Below are 16,822 nucleotides of genomic sequence, written 5' to 3' on the forward strand. Positions count from 1 at the left end.
TTGAGATCTCAATCATATACAAATTAAACGAAAACATATGTATTCATATGTAATAATTTAATTGCATAACTCTTTAATGACTATTGACAACATCAACGATGTTATTATAATCATGTCACTTTAAACAAAAAATAAGTTAAATTTTAGTAACTCATCAATATCGCATTAAGAAGATTTAATTATTTAATATGAAAATCGTTAGGACACCATTTTTATTCTCGTTTATAATTATCTGCAACAATAGTCATATATATATATATATATATATATATATATATGGGTCACACTTGTGTGAGACCGTCTCACAGATCCTTATTCGTGAGACGGGTCTAGTCGGGTCAAAGCACCATGCAAATGTCATACTTATATGTGCAAATCTCACACTTATATGCTCAAATATAACACTAATCAAAAATACAATTTTTGTTACTTATAAGAGAAAAAGTAATACATTTTTCATAATAAGTAATGTTGACAGGTACCTCTCACTTATAAGGGCAAATATAATACTTTTGAGGAAAAATGTAATACTTTTAAATCGAAATGTAAAAGTATTGTATTTTCCCTTAAAAGTATTACATTTACCCTAATAAGTAACAAAAATTTTATTCTTGATTAGTATTACATTTGAGCATATAAGTATGACATTTGTGCATATAAGTGTTACATTTGCATCTTGACCCGACCCGTCTCATGGTGAGACGGTCTCACACAAGTTTTTGCCTATATATATATATTAATCAGAAGGGAGGGGGACACCTAAGAAGACACTAAACTCCGTTGTGCGCATCTACTCCGGCGAGGATCCTACGCTGGACTCTAGCACCCATTTGATCTTCCCTTACCAAATCCCGCAGCTCATTAGGAGCTTCATCCAGCATAGTAAGACCCATTGGTTGAGAGAGCGCCTGTTTTGCTAAAGTATTCGCAATTCTATTCTGCTCTCTGATTTGTAAACATGAACGAACCGTATGTTGGCGAAATTTTTTTGCCATCGTGATACACCTAGGAACGACGTTGTTACAGAGGCCAAGCACCTGCCTTGAGCCTCTGAGAAGGTCAATCGTACCCTTTGAATCACTCTCCACGATAAGGTTTTGGACCCCATGCCGAGAAGCCAAGTTCAACCCTTGCAAAATTCCCCAAGCTTCCGCCTCGTGGATTGTACAACAACCAAGTTTGAACCGGAACCCGCTCACCCAACACCCAGATGGATCCCTGAGCACACCGCCACAAGCTGCCATCCCCGTGCTCGAGGAACAGCTGCCATCAACGTTCACCTTCATCCAATCCACAGGCGGCATTTTCCATTGCAGCAGTGCATTCCCTTTCTACCCATTCGTCGGACCCATCGCATGTCACCTCGCAAAAGCTGCGATAATCTCAATCTCCTGTTGGTCAACCCAGTGTAATTTGTGAACCATTGCGAGCGTCCGACCCTTGAAAACCTCTTCGTTACGCCACCTCCAAATCCACCATACTCGAAGAGCAAACCTCTCCGGCCAGCTCTCCTCAAGACTCATTTGGTGGTCTCCAACAATTTTAGCAGTCAACCAGTCATCCCATTGAAGCTTGTCGAGTTTAGCCACGGTGGCTTTGTCCAGTGCTGCACTCCAAATAGTCCTCACCTCCTTGCATGTCCAGAAGATGTGGTTGCAATCCTTTGGTTGACCTGCACAACAACCACAAAAAATATTAGAAGTGATGCCGTGTTTATCTCTCTCCATATTCGTTAGTATTCGGCCATGTTTCACCAGCTACAAAAACATGCAATGTCTAAGAGGAACTTTCAGGCTCCAAATCCACTGCTAGTCGAATTGGCTGACATTCTAAGTGGTCGCTATTATAGCCTCATATGCTGACCGCATAGAGAAAGTTCTGCTATTCTCAAAGCTCCAACCAAACTCGTCCTTAGCATCAGCGTCATAGATAACACAAAACTGGTCAGCTTGAATTTAGTGCTGTTTGGGATGAGGTGTAGAAGTTGTTCCCACTTCCAGCCCCTTCCTTCTTCCCAATAATAGTTGACGCTCAAAGCTCCGGGAGGCTCAAAGGAACCTGCAATTTTTTATACAGTGGTTGATCTTCGATCCACTTATCTATCCAAAACTGTGTGTTTTTTCCGTTCCGAACCAACTTCATCAACCCTTGGACTACAGTGGGATTAGTTGCGACAATTCATTTCCAAGCATTGGAAACACTACTATGATTTCCATGGTTAGCCTGTGCATATTTCCTTAACATCATTTGCGCCTATAGACTACCCTCTTCTTGCTTTAGGCGCCATCCAAGCTTGGCCATGCATGCCTTGTTTACCACTTGGAGTCTGCGCACACCAAGTCCACCATTTTCCTTAGGACTAGTAACCGTCTCCCAGTTGACGAGGCTAAGCTTATTGGTGCCTAGACCATCAGTTCCCCATATAAAACATTTGGTCCGCTATTCTATCTCTTGACATATACCCTCTGGCAAGACGGTTGCTTGCATTGTGTAAATCGGTATAACATTGAGAACTGATTTCGCCAGCGTAACCCGACCCGCCAATGACAATAGCTTGGCCTTCCATCCCTCCAAACGGGCATTGGCTCTGTCCAATAGATCATTAAACGTTCGACAGGTGACTCGTTCATGTATTGATGGTACTCCGAGGTACTTCCCCATGTCTCCCGTTCTCTCGATGCTAAGTCGATTGGCAATGTCATCCGCTAATCCAGGGGGTGTATTCTTGGAGAAGAATACTTGCAACTTGTTGTAGCTAATCCGCTACCCCGATGCCTCAGAAAACCTGTCAAGGCAATCCCGGATAATCGCAACTTGCTCTATAGTAGCTTTAGTAAACAAAACCATGTCGTCCGCAAAGCAGAGGTGGGACAGGGTAGGTCCCATGGGATCCAATTGGATGCCTTTCCATCCACCTGACTCGACCTTGAGAGTAATCATCTAGCTGAGCTTCTCCAAACATAGAACAAATAAAGCCGGAGACATGTCGTCTCCTTGACGGATGCCCCTTTTCGGCGAGAAATGCGGCAGGCGTTCCCCATTCCAGAGGATCGACATTCGGGGTGTCTGATATGATCTCAATTGTGCATATTTTTCTAAGTATTTTGGATCAACTTTTGAGCTTAAATGTATTAATTTGTCATCTCTAATGCATATTCCTTGCTTTCTCAATTAGATATGGTTTCATTCTTGATTTGAGTGTTTTATGGTGTTTGTTAGTGTTTTTGAAACCATTTTAGATCAAATGCAAAGCAATGGAACATTTAAAGACATGTTTGGGAGTCAAAATGGATGAGGAATGCTTACATTGAGGCCTCAACGAGTCCAGGATCAAATTAGACGCGTCCAGAATTTTGAGCCAAGGTCAAGGCTCGACGCGTCGAGTCCATGCCGTAGGAATTTTCGAAAAATCATCGAAGGCTCGAAGCATCGAGCCCCTGTCTCGACGCGTCGAGAATCCTGTGACAGCCTAGAATCTGCTGCGCGAAATTGCTTATTTTGCCCCTATTTTATGCTCCCACTATATAAAGCTCATTTTCCCAAAACCCTAGACCTAAGCTGCATTTGAGGAGGCAAAAAGGGTGAGAGTAAAAGGTGTCTTCCTCTCCAAGGAGTCAAGGAGGGATCCACCACTTTTGGAGAAGATACTCACTTTCAAGGAGCTACAAAGGCTTAGGGAGGAAGAAGGAAGACTTGGAAAGCTATATTCGGGAGAATTTCCTTTCCTTTACTTTGTTAGTCTTTGTAAACTCTTCATTACTTGTGCTTTAAATTCTATTCTAGCCATGATTGGCTAAAGTAATCTTGGGATTTTTGGGTGATAGGTGTTTATGAATCCTATTTGCCTTGTTCTTCATGTTTAATGATATGTTTATGTTTGGGTTTTATAACTTATGATGCAATTGTGATTTCTATTGTGATGCTTGTGATTAAAGGCCTAAATTACTTGTATCTTGCTATAGTTGTGTCTTGATGGGAGTTAGGGCATAGACTAGAGCACTCACTCTTGCAATTGACTTTTGCACCTCAGGAGAGGGCAAATTTGTTAAGGGATTTTATCTAGGTTGCTTGTTCTTGATTAGTTCTTTATTGTGGGTTTTGAATTGTGGGAGTAATTCCTTCCCCTTTGTGAAAGAAATCATCCACATTTGTTAGAACCCGAATTACATATCTCACCTTAGCTTGGCATTAGGAGACTAAACACCTAAACCCGGAAATCCCATCTCTCTCTCTTTTTGTTTTCATCAACTAGCTTTCATTATTCTATTTCATTAGCATATTCGAAATCGTTCAACCACCATTCTCGTTAGGATTAGCTTCACATGAGTATATTAGTAACTAGTGCTCGATGCGCCCCGCTTCCCTGTGGATCGATACCCTAGAATACTCCGGGTATTTGAATTGTTATAAAAATATGCTACAATCAAATTGGCGTCGTTGCCGAGGAAGTGGTGTTTAAGTATTGGCATTAGTGAAAGTTTTATTCTAGGAGTCTAATCCATTTCTTTTTCTTTATTTTTACTTACCCATAACAAATTTGCTTTGTTAGTTTTGATCTTGTGTTTTAGGTACTTGTTGCATGCAAACACGGTCATTGGGGAGAGAAGGATTATTGCCTTTGGACCTTGAAATTGAAAAGAGTGCAAAGTACCTTCGGAAGCAACGAAAGATGGCACAAGCTCAAGGAAACATCAATTTAAACCTTAATGGAGATAGAAATGGAAATGGCAATGGAAATGGAAACGGTGATGGAAATGGTGTTAATTAACCCCCACCGGTTAGAAGAGCAATGTTCGATTATATTGCACCCGATTTGGAAGAACGTGATAGTATCAATATTCCGGGTGTTGAGGCCAAAAATTTTGAAATCAAACCGGCGATAATACAAATGGTTGCATCGGATCAATTTGGAGGATCACCCATGGAAGATCCAAATGCTCATATCACTAAATTCCTCCGAATTTGTAGCACTTTTAAGATGAACGGAGTTCCTACTGAAGCAATCAAACTCCGACTCTTTCCATTTTCAGTGAGGGATAAAGCTCACGGATGGCTCATTTCCTTTCCGGCTAATTATTTTAACAGTTGGGATCAACTTTGCCGAGAATTCTTGAAGAAGTTCTATCCAATCTCAAAGACTCAAAGGATGAGAAGAGCAATCCAAAACTTCAAGCAATTGCCGAATGAGTCCTTAGCCGAGTCTTGGGAAAGATTTAAAGATTTAAGAAGACAATGTCCACACCATGGTATACAAAGTTGGGATCTAATGATGGCTTTCTATGAGGGATTATTTGACACTTCAAGAACTTTGGTTGATGCATCCTCGGGAAGTTCATTCACGGTTTTGGAACCCATTCAAGCGGAGGAATTGTTAGAGAAAATTGCAATGAACGGTTCTACTTGGTACTCCGATAGATCTTCACAAAGATTGGGAGGAGGTATTCATGAAGTGGAGCAAATATCCGCTTTATCGGCTAAAGTGGATAATGTTGCAACAATGGTGCAAAAGCTAGCTCAAATCACTCTTCAAAATCAAAACGTGAGCTACGTTTCTACTCCTTCTACTCCCACGAGACAAGTGTTGATTTGTGATCTTTGCGGTGGAGGGCACAACTTGGGTGAATGCCTTAATGAAGACACCAATTCTCAACCTTCCGTGGAACATATTGATTTGGTGGGATACAATAGGCCACAACAATCTTTTCAACCTCAAGGAGCCTATAATCCTAATACCTCAAGGAATCATCCCAGTTTTTCTTGGAGCAACCCAATGGGGGCGGCAAATCCCCAACATTTTGGTAATAGAGGATCTCCACTGGGATTTCAAGGGAAATCAAATTATAGAGGAGCCCCACCACAACAATTTAGGCCAACTCAAGGATTTCAACCCCATGCTCCGACTATTCAACCAAGGCCACCACTACCTACTTTGGAAGCTCCACCTCCACCGAATTGGGAAGCTATGATGGAAATGATGGTGAAATCTCAATTGCAAAGTGATGAAAGATTTAGACAAGTGACGGAGAGGTTGGACCAATTGAGTGCTCATAACAAGATGCTAGAGAACCAAATAGCAAATCAAGCCTCAACTCCTAGCACCAAAGTCACCGGGAAGTTGCCCGCTTGTCCCGAGAATCCAAGAGAGCATGTCAATGCCATTGTAACAAGAAGTGGCAAGAAACTTGAAGAACCAACTTTTCCGGTTGACAAACCAAAGCCTAGTAAAATCATTGATGTTGAGATTGAAGAGAAACTTTAGGTAGAAGAGGCTAACCCTCCCGTTTTGAATGCGAGCCCTCAAAGTCATGAAAAAGATGAAAAAGAAAAGCCCGAGAGAAAGTATGTGCCACCACTTCCATTCCCTCAAAAATTTCAAAGGCAAACCAAAGATAGTAAATGGAAAATTTTTTTGGATATTGTTGAAAATTTGAACGTCTCTATCCCGTTGCTTGATTTGCTCACCCAAACACCTTCTTATGGGAAGTTTTTAAAGGAGATTCTATCTAAAAAGAGAAAGTTTGGTGATCAATAAATAATTGCAATGGCACAAGAGTACCGGGCCTTAACACGTGAAGAGGGAAGGTTTCTTACCAAGCTTAGAGATCCGGGAAGATTCACGATCCCATGTGTTATTGGTGGCTCTACAATTAGTAGATCACTCTGTGATTTAGGAGCAAGTGTTAATATAATGCCTTTATCTCTTTGCCAAAAGCTCAATTTGGGAGAGCCACAACCGGTCGAATTCACACTTCAATTTGCCGATCGGTCAACCAAAAATCCTATTGGAATTCTTGAGGATGTTCCCGTTCGTGTTGACAAGTATTTTGTGCCTTGTGACTTCGTAGTAATGGATATTCGAGAAGACCCCTACACTCCAATCATTTTGGGGAGACCTTTCTTGGCCACAACGGGAGCAATAATTGATGCACGGAAAGGATCAATGATCTTTGATTTTGAAGAAGAGAAAGTGGCATTCAATGTCCTTGAAGATCCCAATTCTTGTGTTATTGAAATGTGTTACAGGGCCGATGTGATGCGTAGCAAGACTCGTGATGGAGATGCTAATTTTACACATGTGGAGAAAGTCGACAAAGGATGTCTTTTGGGATGCAAAGCTTGTGATAGGAACTTCAATGAGGCTAGAGATGGCGGTAGCCTCAAGGATCAACCCGGATGAACTAAGAAAAACGGGTCGAGCTTATGACCTTAAACAAGCGCTTCTTGGGAGGCAACCCAAGCCCTTTTAATTTCTTGCATTTTAATTTTTGTTAGTTTATTTTGCATGATAGAAATTGAATATGAATTTGGGTGTTACTTGCTTTATCTTGATATCACATGATGTTTTCAAAAATATTTGAGCTTAAATTCTTACGTTTATATGGTTTTGGAGTTGAATTTTTGCTTATTGAGTGTTGTTTTCGTGTTGGAAGTTAGTTTCATGTTTTACAGTTGATAATATGGTGAAGAACTTTTGATATTTTCGACGTGTCGAGCTATATTCTCGACACGTCGAAAATCTGCCGTAGGATTTTATAAAAATTCTGATGATTCTCGACGCGTCGAGAATGTGCCGTAAGATTTTACGAAATTCTGGGAGACTCGACGCGTCAAGGCCCTGCTTCAACGCGTCGAGCCCCCCCCTGGTCAACTCTTGACCGAGTGTTTTAGACCCTTTTTACCCAGAAATTTTTCATTTGGTCTTCTTCGAACATCAGCTCCTACACGCGTTTTCTTTGCATTATCTTCATCTTTTGCTCTCAAAACACACTCACATTCACTCCAACTCTATTCCTTAGACTTCAAGGTAGCATGCTCACCCTTTTTCTCCATCAATTTCTCTTATTTTTGTTCAAAATTTTCATAGTTTTTGGGCACGAAACCTAATCCACGAATTTTGGCTAATTTTCAAATTTTATGGATTAAAATACTTTGGGTTAGTGTTTCTTTGCATCTTTTTGCTCTAAGTGTTGCTCTTACTTGTTCATATTACATTTCCACTTGAATTTTGAATGAAGAAAATAGATTTACTCTCTTTACTTGCTTATGAATTTCCGTGATTAGTTATTTTAGTTTTGTTTAATGACTAGTGTAGCTTTATTTTACAAATGCTCATGATTGATTGTTTTTGGGGTGGTGATATTTGTTGTGTTGAAATGGGTTGAATGGAGACACCAATTGCTCTAAGCTTCTTTGTTCAAATTCTTGCACACAAGGTGTTTGATGAAATGCTCCAATAAAGTTCTTGATATTTCTTGCATTGTTTGCTTGCATATTGCTCTATGTTTCATATTAATCAATGCTTGCAAGTATATATTATCCTCACTTTATGATTTTGTAGTTAAGAAATGCCTCCAAGAGTTAGGCTCCCAAATAAAAGACAAAGAGGAGCGTCATCACAACAAACTCAAGAGCCTCCTCCTCTTATTTTCCTCCACCACCTGAAGGCGATCATCATTAGCAGGTCAAGGGATGCCTTTCAATCCCTTTCCCCCGATTTATTTTGTTGCATTGGGACAATGCAACTCTTTAAGTGTGGGGAGAAGTGTGGTTGAATTGATTTTCCCTTTTATATTTTTATTTCTTCAGCTTTATTTTAGTATTTAGTTTTGACTACGTTTGGATCTTCTCTTGAACTTATTTTGAACTCTTACTCCTTATTCTCTTGTTCTTTGGGGTTTCTAAAAAAAAATAAAAATTTGTGCTTTAAATGTTGAAATATATGCTCTTTAGCTTGTTGGGTTCCCACTTGAACTTTTGAAAATATGTTTTGCTTTTGCTTGGATGATTCATGATCTTCTTGTTGATAAATTACTTGTCATGGCACCTAGTTGCAATTATTCTCTCTTGCCGGTTTGTGGTCTGTTTGGTTGAACTTGTTGCATTCCAATGTGCCATTGATGAAATCAAAGTGAAGCATATGATTGAACTATTCTCTTGCCAATGTCCTTGATAACCGTTTAATAAATGAAATAATTCCTAATCTAGTGGTTTGTGCTTCGCTAGTGAAAGTTTATGTGGAATTCCGACATTGCCTCATTAATTGGCTTTATGGAACTTGCTTCAATACTCCTCCAAAATGTAGTCTAATTGTTCGCATGTTTAGAAATGATTTAGGCCCTTTTTGTTCACCTTTAGCCTTTAAACCTACCTACATCATATGTTTTTATCCCTTGTGTCCCCTTTGAGCCTTTTTCTTTAATACGTGCTAAGCACTTAACCCCTCATAGTGAATTTTTCTTGTGTAACCCTCATCATCAAACCCTTAGCCATTAGCCAAATATGTTCCCTTCCACCCTAGAGAGAATTTAGCATTTATCTTTATATTCTTAGAAGAGATTTCTTTGGAGCTTGAAGTTAGAAAGTAACATTTTACTTTGAAATGTCTATGTGTGGGGGTCTAGATCCTTTGTATATAGTCATTTACTACTTGGGTAGTTTGCGAGCATTCGAATAAAGTTTGCCTCTATATTTGAAAAAATTCAAAAAAAAGAAAAGAAAAAAAAAGTCAAAAAAAAGAAAAAAAAATCAAAAATCAAAATCCCAAAGTTGTTTCTTTGAAAAGTTGTTGCTTGTCTTTGAGAAAAATCAAAAAGAAAAGTATTGAAGAATAAAAGTTTGAATAGTTTGAAGGTTGTAAATAGATTTGGAAAGTTTGTATTCGACCCCCACTTCATTAGAATGTTGCCTAGTTCTTAAAGTTACATTTGGCTCCTTTGGTCATATTTTTCCCATCTCTTCTAGGATTTTATAAGATAGATATTTGTGACATTCTCTCTCTTTTGTTATTTTTTCCATACCCCTTCTTTGTTAGCCTAAACCCTTAGCCCCGTTATAAGCTAATAAAAGACCTATTTGATCTTTGCATGCAACTTTAGGTCTATACTAGGAGGAGTACGAAAGGCAAGCCTGTGGGATCTATTTCTAATGCCAAGTTTTGCATAAACCTAACTGAGTATGTGTGCACACTAAATTTCTCACTATAAATAATTTGGTGTTTGGATATTGGCCTGCGAATGGATCTTGTGTGTGAATCTGAGATGATTCTTGAAGCATGTTGTCGTGTGACAAGTTGGTTTGTGGATGTTTGGTTGTGCGAGAGAGGTATGCGCGACTTGTGTGCTTGACTTGAAATTTACCCATTTGTTTGCTTGAGCACAAGCAAAGACTCAAGTGTGGGAGAGTTTGATATGATCTCAATTGTGCATATTTTTCTAAGTATTTTGGATCAACTTTTGAGCTTAAATGTATTAATTTGCCATCTCTAATGCATATTCCTTGCTTTCTCAATTAGATATGGTTTCATTCTTGATTTGAGTGTTTAATGGTGTTTGTTAGTGTTTTTGAAACCATTTTAAATCAAATGCAAAGCAAGGGAACATTTAAAGACATGTTTGGGAGTAAAAATGGATGAAGAATGCTTACATTGAGGCCTCAACGCGTCCAGGATCAAATTAGACGCGTCCAGAATTTTGAGCCAAGCAAGGTCAGGGCTCAACGCGTCGAGCCCTAGGCTCGACGCATCAAGTCCATGCAGTAGGAATTTTCGAAAAATCATCGAAGGCTCGACGCGTCGAGAATCCTATGACAGCCCAGAATCTGCTGCGCGGAATTACCTATTTTGCCCCTATTTTGTGCTCCCACTATATAAAGCTCATTTTCCCAAAACCCTAGACCTAAGCTGCATTTTGAGGAGGCAAAAAGGGTGAGAGTAAAAGGTGTCTTCCTCTCCAAGGAGTCAAGGAGGGATCTACCACTTTTGGAGAAGATACTCACTTTCAAGGAGCTACAAAGGCTTAGGGAGGAAGAAGGAAGACTTGGAAAGCTATATTCGGGAGAATTTCCTTTCCTTTCCTTTACTTTCTTAGTCTTTGTAAACTCTTCATTACATGTGCTTTAAATTCTATTCTAGCCATGATTGGCTAAAGTAATCTTGGGATTTTTGGGTGATAGGTGTTTATGAATCCTATTTGCCTTGTTCTTCATGTTTAATGATATGTTTATGTTTGGGTTTTATAACTTATGATGCAATTGTGATTTCTATTGTGATGCTTGTGATTAAAGGCCTAAATTACTTGTATCTTGCTATAGTTGTGTCTTGATGGGAGTTAGGGCATAGACTAGAGCACTCACTCTTGCACTTGACTTTTGCACCTTGGGAGATGACAAATTTGTTAAGGGATTTTATCTAGGTTGCTTGTTTTTGATTAGTTCTTTATTGTGGGTTTTGAATTATGGGAGTAATTCCTTCCCCTTTGTGAAAGAAATCATCCACATTTGTTAGAACCCGAATTACATATCTCACCGTAGCTTGGCACTAGGAGACTAAACACCTAAACCCGGAAATCCCATCTCTCTCTCTTTTTGTTTTCATCAACTAGCTTTCATTATTCTATTTCATTAGCATATTCGAAATCGTTCAACCACCATTCTCGTTAGGATTAGCTTCACATGAGTATATTAGTAACTAGTGCTCAATGCGCCCCGCTTCCCTGTGGATCGATACCCCGCAATACTCCGGGTATTTGAATTGTTATAAAAATATGCTACAATCAGTGTCTCTACACAACACATAATTAACTGTATCCAGCTAGAACTAAATCTAATCTCCCATAGGGTGTTACGGATGAAATCCCATGATAACCGATTATACGCTTTCTCGAGGTCCAGCTTTATAGCCATGTAGCCTTTTGATCCTCGCTTAACTCTCATTGTATGCATGACTTCCTAATAGATGAGCACGTTGTCAGAAATTTGTCTTCCTGGGACAAAGGAACTCTGGAAGGGGCTCACTATCTTAGGCAGAATGCGCTTAAGCATGTTCGTAATTGTCTTGGTGATAACCTTGTAGCTTACGTTACACAGGCTAATAGGCCTGAGTTGTTTGATGGCCTCCGGTGTTTTCACTTTTGGTATGAGGACCAGAAGGGTTTCATTGAGTCCGTCGGGCAATTCGCCGGTCTCGTACGCTTTCGTCACCAACGCAAACAAATTATCTCCAATGACCTCCCACATGTGTTGGTAGAAGGCCGCATGGAAACCATCTGGGCCTGGGGCTTTGAACAACGCCATATTAGACAGCGGTCCATGCACCTCTTCTTTAGTAATTCGAGCATTGAAAACACTCCACTCAGCAGCAGTAATAGTAGGGAAGACCCCTTCTAGCCTAGTAACCTGCGGGCTGACTGACTCTTTGGAGAATAAATTAACATAATAACCACACACTTGATGTTTAAGTTGGTCTAACTCGTAAATCCAATCCCCGCTGTCTCGTCTTAGGTTCTTTATAGTGTTTCGACCCTTTTTGATGGTGGTAGCCACATGGTAGTAAGCCGTGTTTCGGTCCCCCGAGACGATCCAATCCTCCCTAGAGCGCTGGAACCACATGAGTTCTTCCTGGTAGAGGATCTCTTGGTACTCCTCGGTCAGCTTCTTTTCCAACTTAGCCAGTCCCCCATGGTTAGCTCTCGAAAGGCATTTTTGCACCCCTCCTAGCCGAGCCAAGGCGATTTTTTTGCAGCGATGTATATTACCAAACACCGCTTTATTCCATCTTATAAGTTCCTCCGACATCCTAGGAATATTTTCGTGAATGGCTTTGTTACTCTGCCAAGTTTTATGCACCACTTCCTTTAAATCTTTTGAGGTCAACCACGCAGCTTGGAACTTAAACGAAGATCTTCCTCGAGTTGTGACATCCTCCTTGAGCCGAATGAGAATTGGTGTGTGATCTGAGGTAACCCTCGGTAGGTGGGTAACACTAGCTTCTAGGAAACATTGTCTCCATTCGGCGTTACATAAGGCCAGGTCTAATCTAGCACCCTTATAGCGTGCCTGGTGAATTCGCCTCTAGTCCAAGTAAACTTTGGTTCGCTGTAACCCAGGTCGATTAGGCCCTCCGTTTGGATCCAGTCCACAAACTCCGAACTACGCCGCGAAGAGTAGGAACTGTAGTTATTTGTCTCCTCCTGACTAACCACCGAGTTAAAGTCCCCAACTACCATACACGGACCTATGATACCTCGTTTCATCATTGATAACTCGCTCTAGAGTCGGCGACGAAGGTGATGTGTTGGACTGGCATAGACAATTCCATAGTACCAATCCTCCTGGTTCGCCTCCTGCACCTGCAAAAGCACAAATTGTGGATATATGCATATAAGTCATAGAAACATGGATTAAATCGTTCCAAAACACCCAGATCCCTCCACTGAACCCAACCGCCTCGACTCTAACCCAGCCGAGAACCCCAGTTTCATGCAAATAGCATCTGCTTGGGAGCCAGAGACTTTGGATTCGATGAGTCCAAGAATGGTCGGTTTATGGACCAAGATAAGGTTAGAAAGGATGCGGTAGAAGGCTTTGCCACCCGCTCCTTGACAATTCCAAGTAATACAGATCATGGAAAAACAATACTCATTTTGATGATATTAAAAATAAATATTTTTATTTTATATTTAAAATTTTTAAAAATTATTTACTTATTTTACTTTTTTTGTGTTGTGCATCAATTTAATTGCGCAATGCATGCATTATAACTACTATTTTTTTTTGAGAAAAGCATTATAACTAGTACTCCTTTTTTTTAAAACCATTATAACTAGTACTTATTCATAACTGAAACAAATTTGGATTGTGATATATCTACACTTATAATAAGAGCCAATAATGTTAGACCCCTAACTGGAACTAAAAAAATGTTGGTGTAATAGTCTGCTATAACATATTGTACTTTGTGTTCTTCTTATTGTGCAATCTCCAATTAAATTCCTAATATATCCTAATCCTTTATAATTTTACCAATTTTTTTTCCGTTAAATATAACGGAAGTTTATCATTAAATTCTTTAGGCAATTTGTTTATTTATTTTAGTTTTCAAACAAATTGGCAATATTCTATAATACAATTCTGTATAGATTCCTAACTTAAAATTAGAATATTGCAGTCTTAATAGGATTTTATAATACAATTTTGTATAGATTCCTAACTAAACCATTATTCTACCCAAAACAACAGTATATAAACCCTTCCCCTTCTCACGGGTATTCACCCAAAACTAAACCTAACATATTCTGTAACACACCATCTACTTGACATTCTATAGGTATGATTGTCAAAATATTATCATGCTAATTCTATTATTTGTATTTGTACTCATAATGATTACAGTTTTTTTTTAAATCAATGATGGTATACTCATTAATTAGTATAACTTCAATATCATTATGTAAATATATCGATCTATTGTATAATTTGTTCATCTATACTTGTATAATTGTATGTAATGTTGTGGTTCTCATTATATTCCTCTATAATCTACACATTTTAATTGAGTTAATTCCAGCAATGTTCCCTCGAGTATGTTGATTTTCCAAAATTAGCCCCCGTCTTTCAGTTTGGACAAAATATGACCTAGACTATCAGATTTCTTCCACCAAGGGTCCTTCCGTTAACATGGCTGTGAAGTGACGTTAACATAAGGGGTAAAAGAGTACTTTCCAGTCTTGGCTTTCTTATTCCTTTATGCTGGTCGAATATAAGCTCTGTTTAGGCGCACAGAACTCCATCTCCAACCAAACACAAAGCTCTACCTTCTTGTTTCTTCTTCCTTCTTGTCTCGTCTACCTCATTTTTCTTCAAAATAGACCAAAATATAGGGTGTTTCCTCTATTATTGAAATGTCTACAAGGTTTACAAGTGAAAGCTCATCTTTTTCTAGGAATCAAGAATACATCTATGGGGAGTTGGTTACCATTCCAAATTGTCAATGTGGCCAATGATTGAAGCTACAAACTTCTTGGACCAATGAGAATCCAGGTAGAAGGTATTGGGAGTGCCGATTCGATCATGTGAGTCTTAATTTTTTTGTTAGGGTTTTTTTCCATTGTTGGACGAATCATAACTGTTTTTTTTTTCAATTTTGTGATTTTTTGTGTAAGGGGGGCAAATGGGTGGTTTTGTGAGATGATATGATCCCCCGATGTGTGCAAGGTGAAAGAAGAATTATTCCAGGATTATTAAGAAGGATAAATCGAGATGAAGAAGAAATAACAATGCTTAAAATGAGGCTACATGCTATGGTTGATGGGCAAAGAAGCAATGGTAGACAGTGGAAGTGTACCAGGATAGTGATTGCAGTGATTGTGATATGCATTTTGTTGTTGGTAGTTATAGTTGTCAATGCACCTAGGAAAAATAAGGTTCATGTGTTGGGCAATAGTAGTTGTTTTGTGTAATGAAAGTAGAATGTTGGTGTTGTTGAAAATAAAGAAAATGATTATGTGTAATTTGCTTTTGTATTTTAGTACATTTGCAGTAGCATTTCATAACCAAAAGACACTACACTTGCAATACCATTAAACAATTGCCTAATTGCATTTCATAACAAATACCATTTCAGTACATTTGCAATAACATTACATAATCAATCTGCTGCATTGTTCTAATAGTCAACAGTTTGCAAAAAATGGCTAATACACCAATCTACTACACTGTTCTACTATTCAGCAGTTTGCAAAAAAGCATAACACTTCTTATCCAAAAGCATAGCAGTTTGCAAAAAAGCATAGACATCTGCTGCCTTGTTCTAATAACCAAAACCATAGCACTTCTTATCCTAAAAACCATGAACTAAACACTGAGTTAATCCAAATTGATTGTATCTTTGTCATTCCCAAAGAATAGCGACCTGAATCCCCTTGATCTTGTACCATACCTCTTGATAGGTAGTTTGTTCCTGCTTGGTTTTTTTGGTGGCTTGACTTGTTTCCCTCTAGATGATCATTGAATTCCTCTAGCAGCTTCTACACTTGCCATGCCTTGTTGAACGGCTAATAATAAAAGTAATTAATAAATGGTAGTTTCAGCCTTATTGAAATGTAATTAATGGAGTCAAACTTACATTGAGCATGCTGATTCTGGCCTAATTCTTGGATTGCAATTCTGTTTGTGGTAGTTAATGAATTTCCTACAAAACTTCCATTGGATTAGTTCTTGATAATTGAATTTCAGTAATAGTGCATGAACAACCAATTACCTCCTTCGATGCCCTCACTATGAACTACTACTTGATGCTAGTGAGCATCTAATATGTCATCTGGAATCTCACATTGGTTAGCTTCCATCTCAGGCTGAGTAATTACATCAGGTTGGACTTCTTGTTGGACTTGGGCTTCCTCTTGGACTTGGGCTTCATGTTGGATTTGGGCAGTTTCTTTCCTCTTGTCTCACCATCACTGCCTGCAATGCTCCCTTCATCAGAGTAGGTGATTTCATCATATGGTACTACAGCCAAGCTAGCTTCTTGGTGTTGGACCTCTACATCCTCTAATCTTCCATACTCTACATTCACATCTATGTTATTATCAAACTCTTCATCATCATTACCTACTGCATCTGAAATTAATTCCTCTTCACTACCATCATTTTCTTCCCCACTATCTCACTACCATCAGATTGTTCATAGTTCACTGCACTGCCACCACACCCCTCTCCATTACTGTCATCACCAACTCTTCCTTTTATAATCCAGATTTCTACCACCTTGGGACTACCACATTGGTTTACTAAATCCCAAACTTCACAATCTTCAACCAATTCTTGCAGCCCATTTCCAGTGACACTAAAGTACTTCAAAGGGTCATCCATGTTATACCATATTTCAATTACCCTTTCTTTTAAAGAAATCATTCCCCACTCATCTTCTACCATTTTTTAAATGAATTGACATTCCCACCAATATACTTAGGTGGTACACTTTGAACAATCCTTCCACCATGTCTTAAAGTAAGTGTAAATAGTCCTGCTTTTAATGATAAAGACAGTG

General features: G+C 39.0%; 1 protein-coding gene across 1 annotated transcript; it reads left to right on the forward strand.

Annotated features, from left to right (window-relative positions):
• Positions 1 to 4,789: 4,789 nt before the first annotated feature.
• LOC116005849 lies at positions 4,790 to 6,259 on the forward strand. The gene has a single exon (XM_031246105.1). It carries the CDS (start codon positions 4,790 to 4,792, stop codon positions 6,257 to 6,259), a length of 1,470 nt encoding a protein of 489 aa, XP_031101965.1.
• Positions 6,260 to 16,822: the final 10,563 nt, after the last annotated feature.

This window comes from Ipomoea triloba, chromosome 1 (assembly GCF_003576645.1).
Source record: "Ipomoea triloba cultivar NCNSP0323 chromosome 1, ASM357664v1".
In the NCBI taxonomy this organism is placed as follows: Eukaryota; Viridiplantae; Streptophyta; class Magnoliopsida; order Solanales; family Convolvulaceae; genus Ipomoea; species Ipomoea triloba.

Bases quoted from the DNA above. Each gene is read 5' to 3' on its own strand.
- LOC116005849 (XM_031246105.1), top strand. From the start codon at position 4,790: ATGTTCGATTATATTGCACCCGATTTGGAAGAACGTGATAGTATCAAT.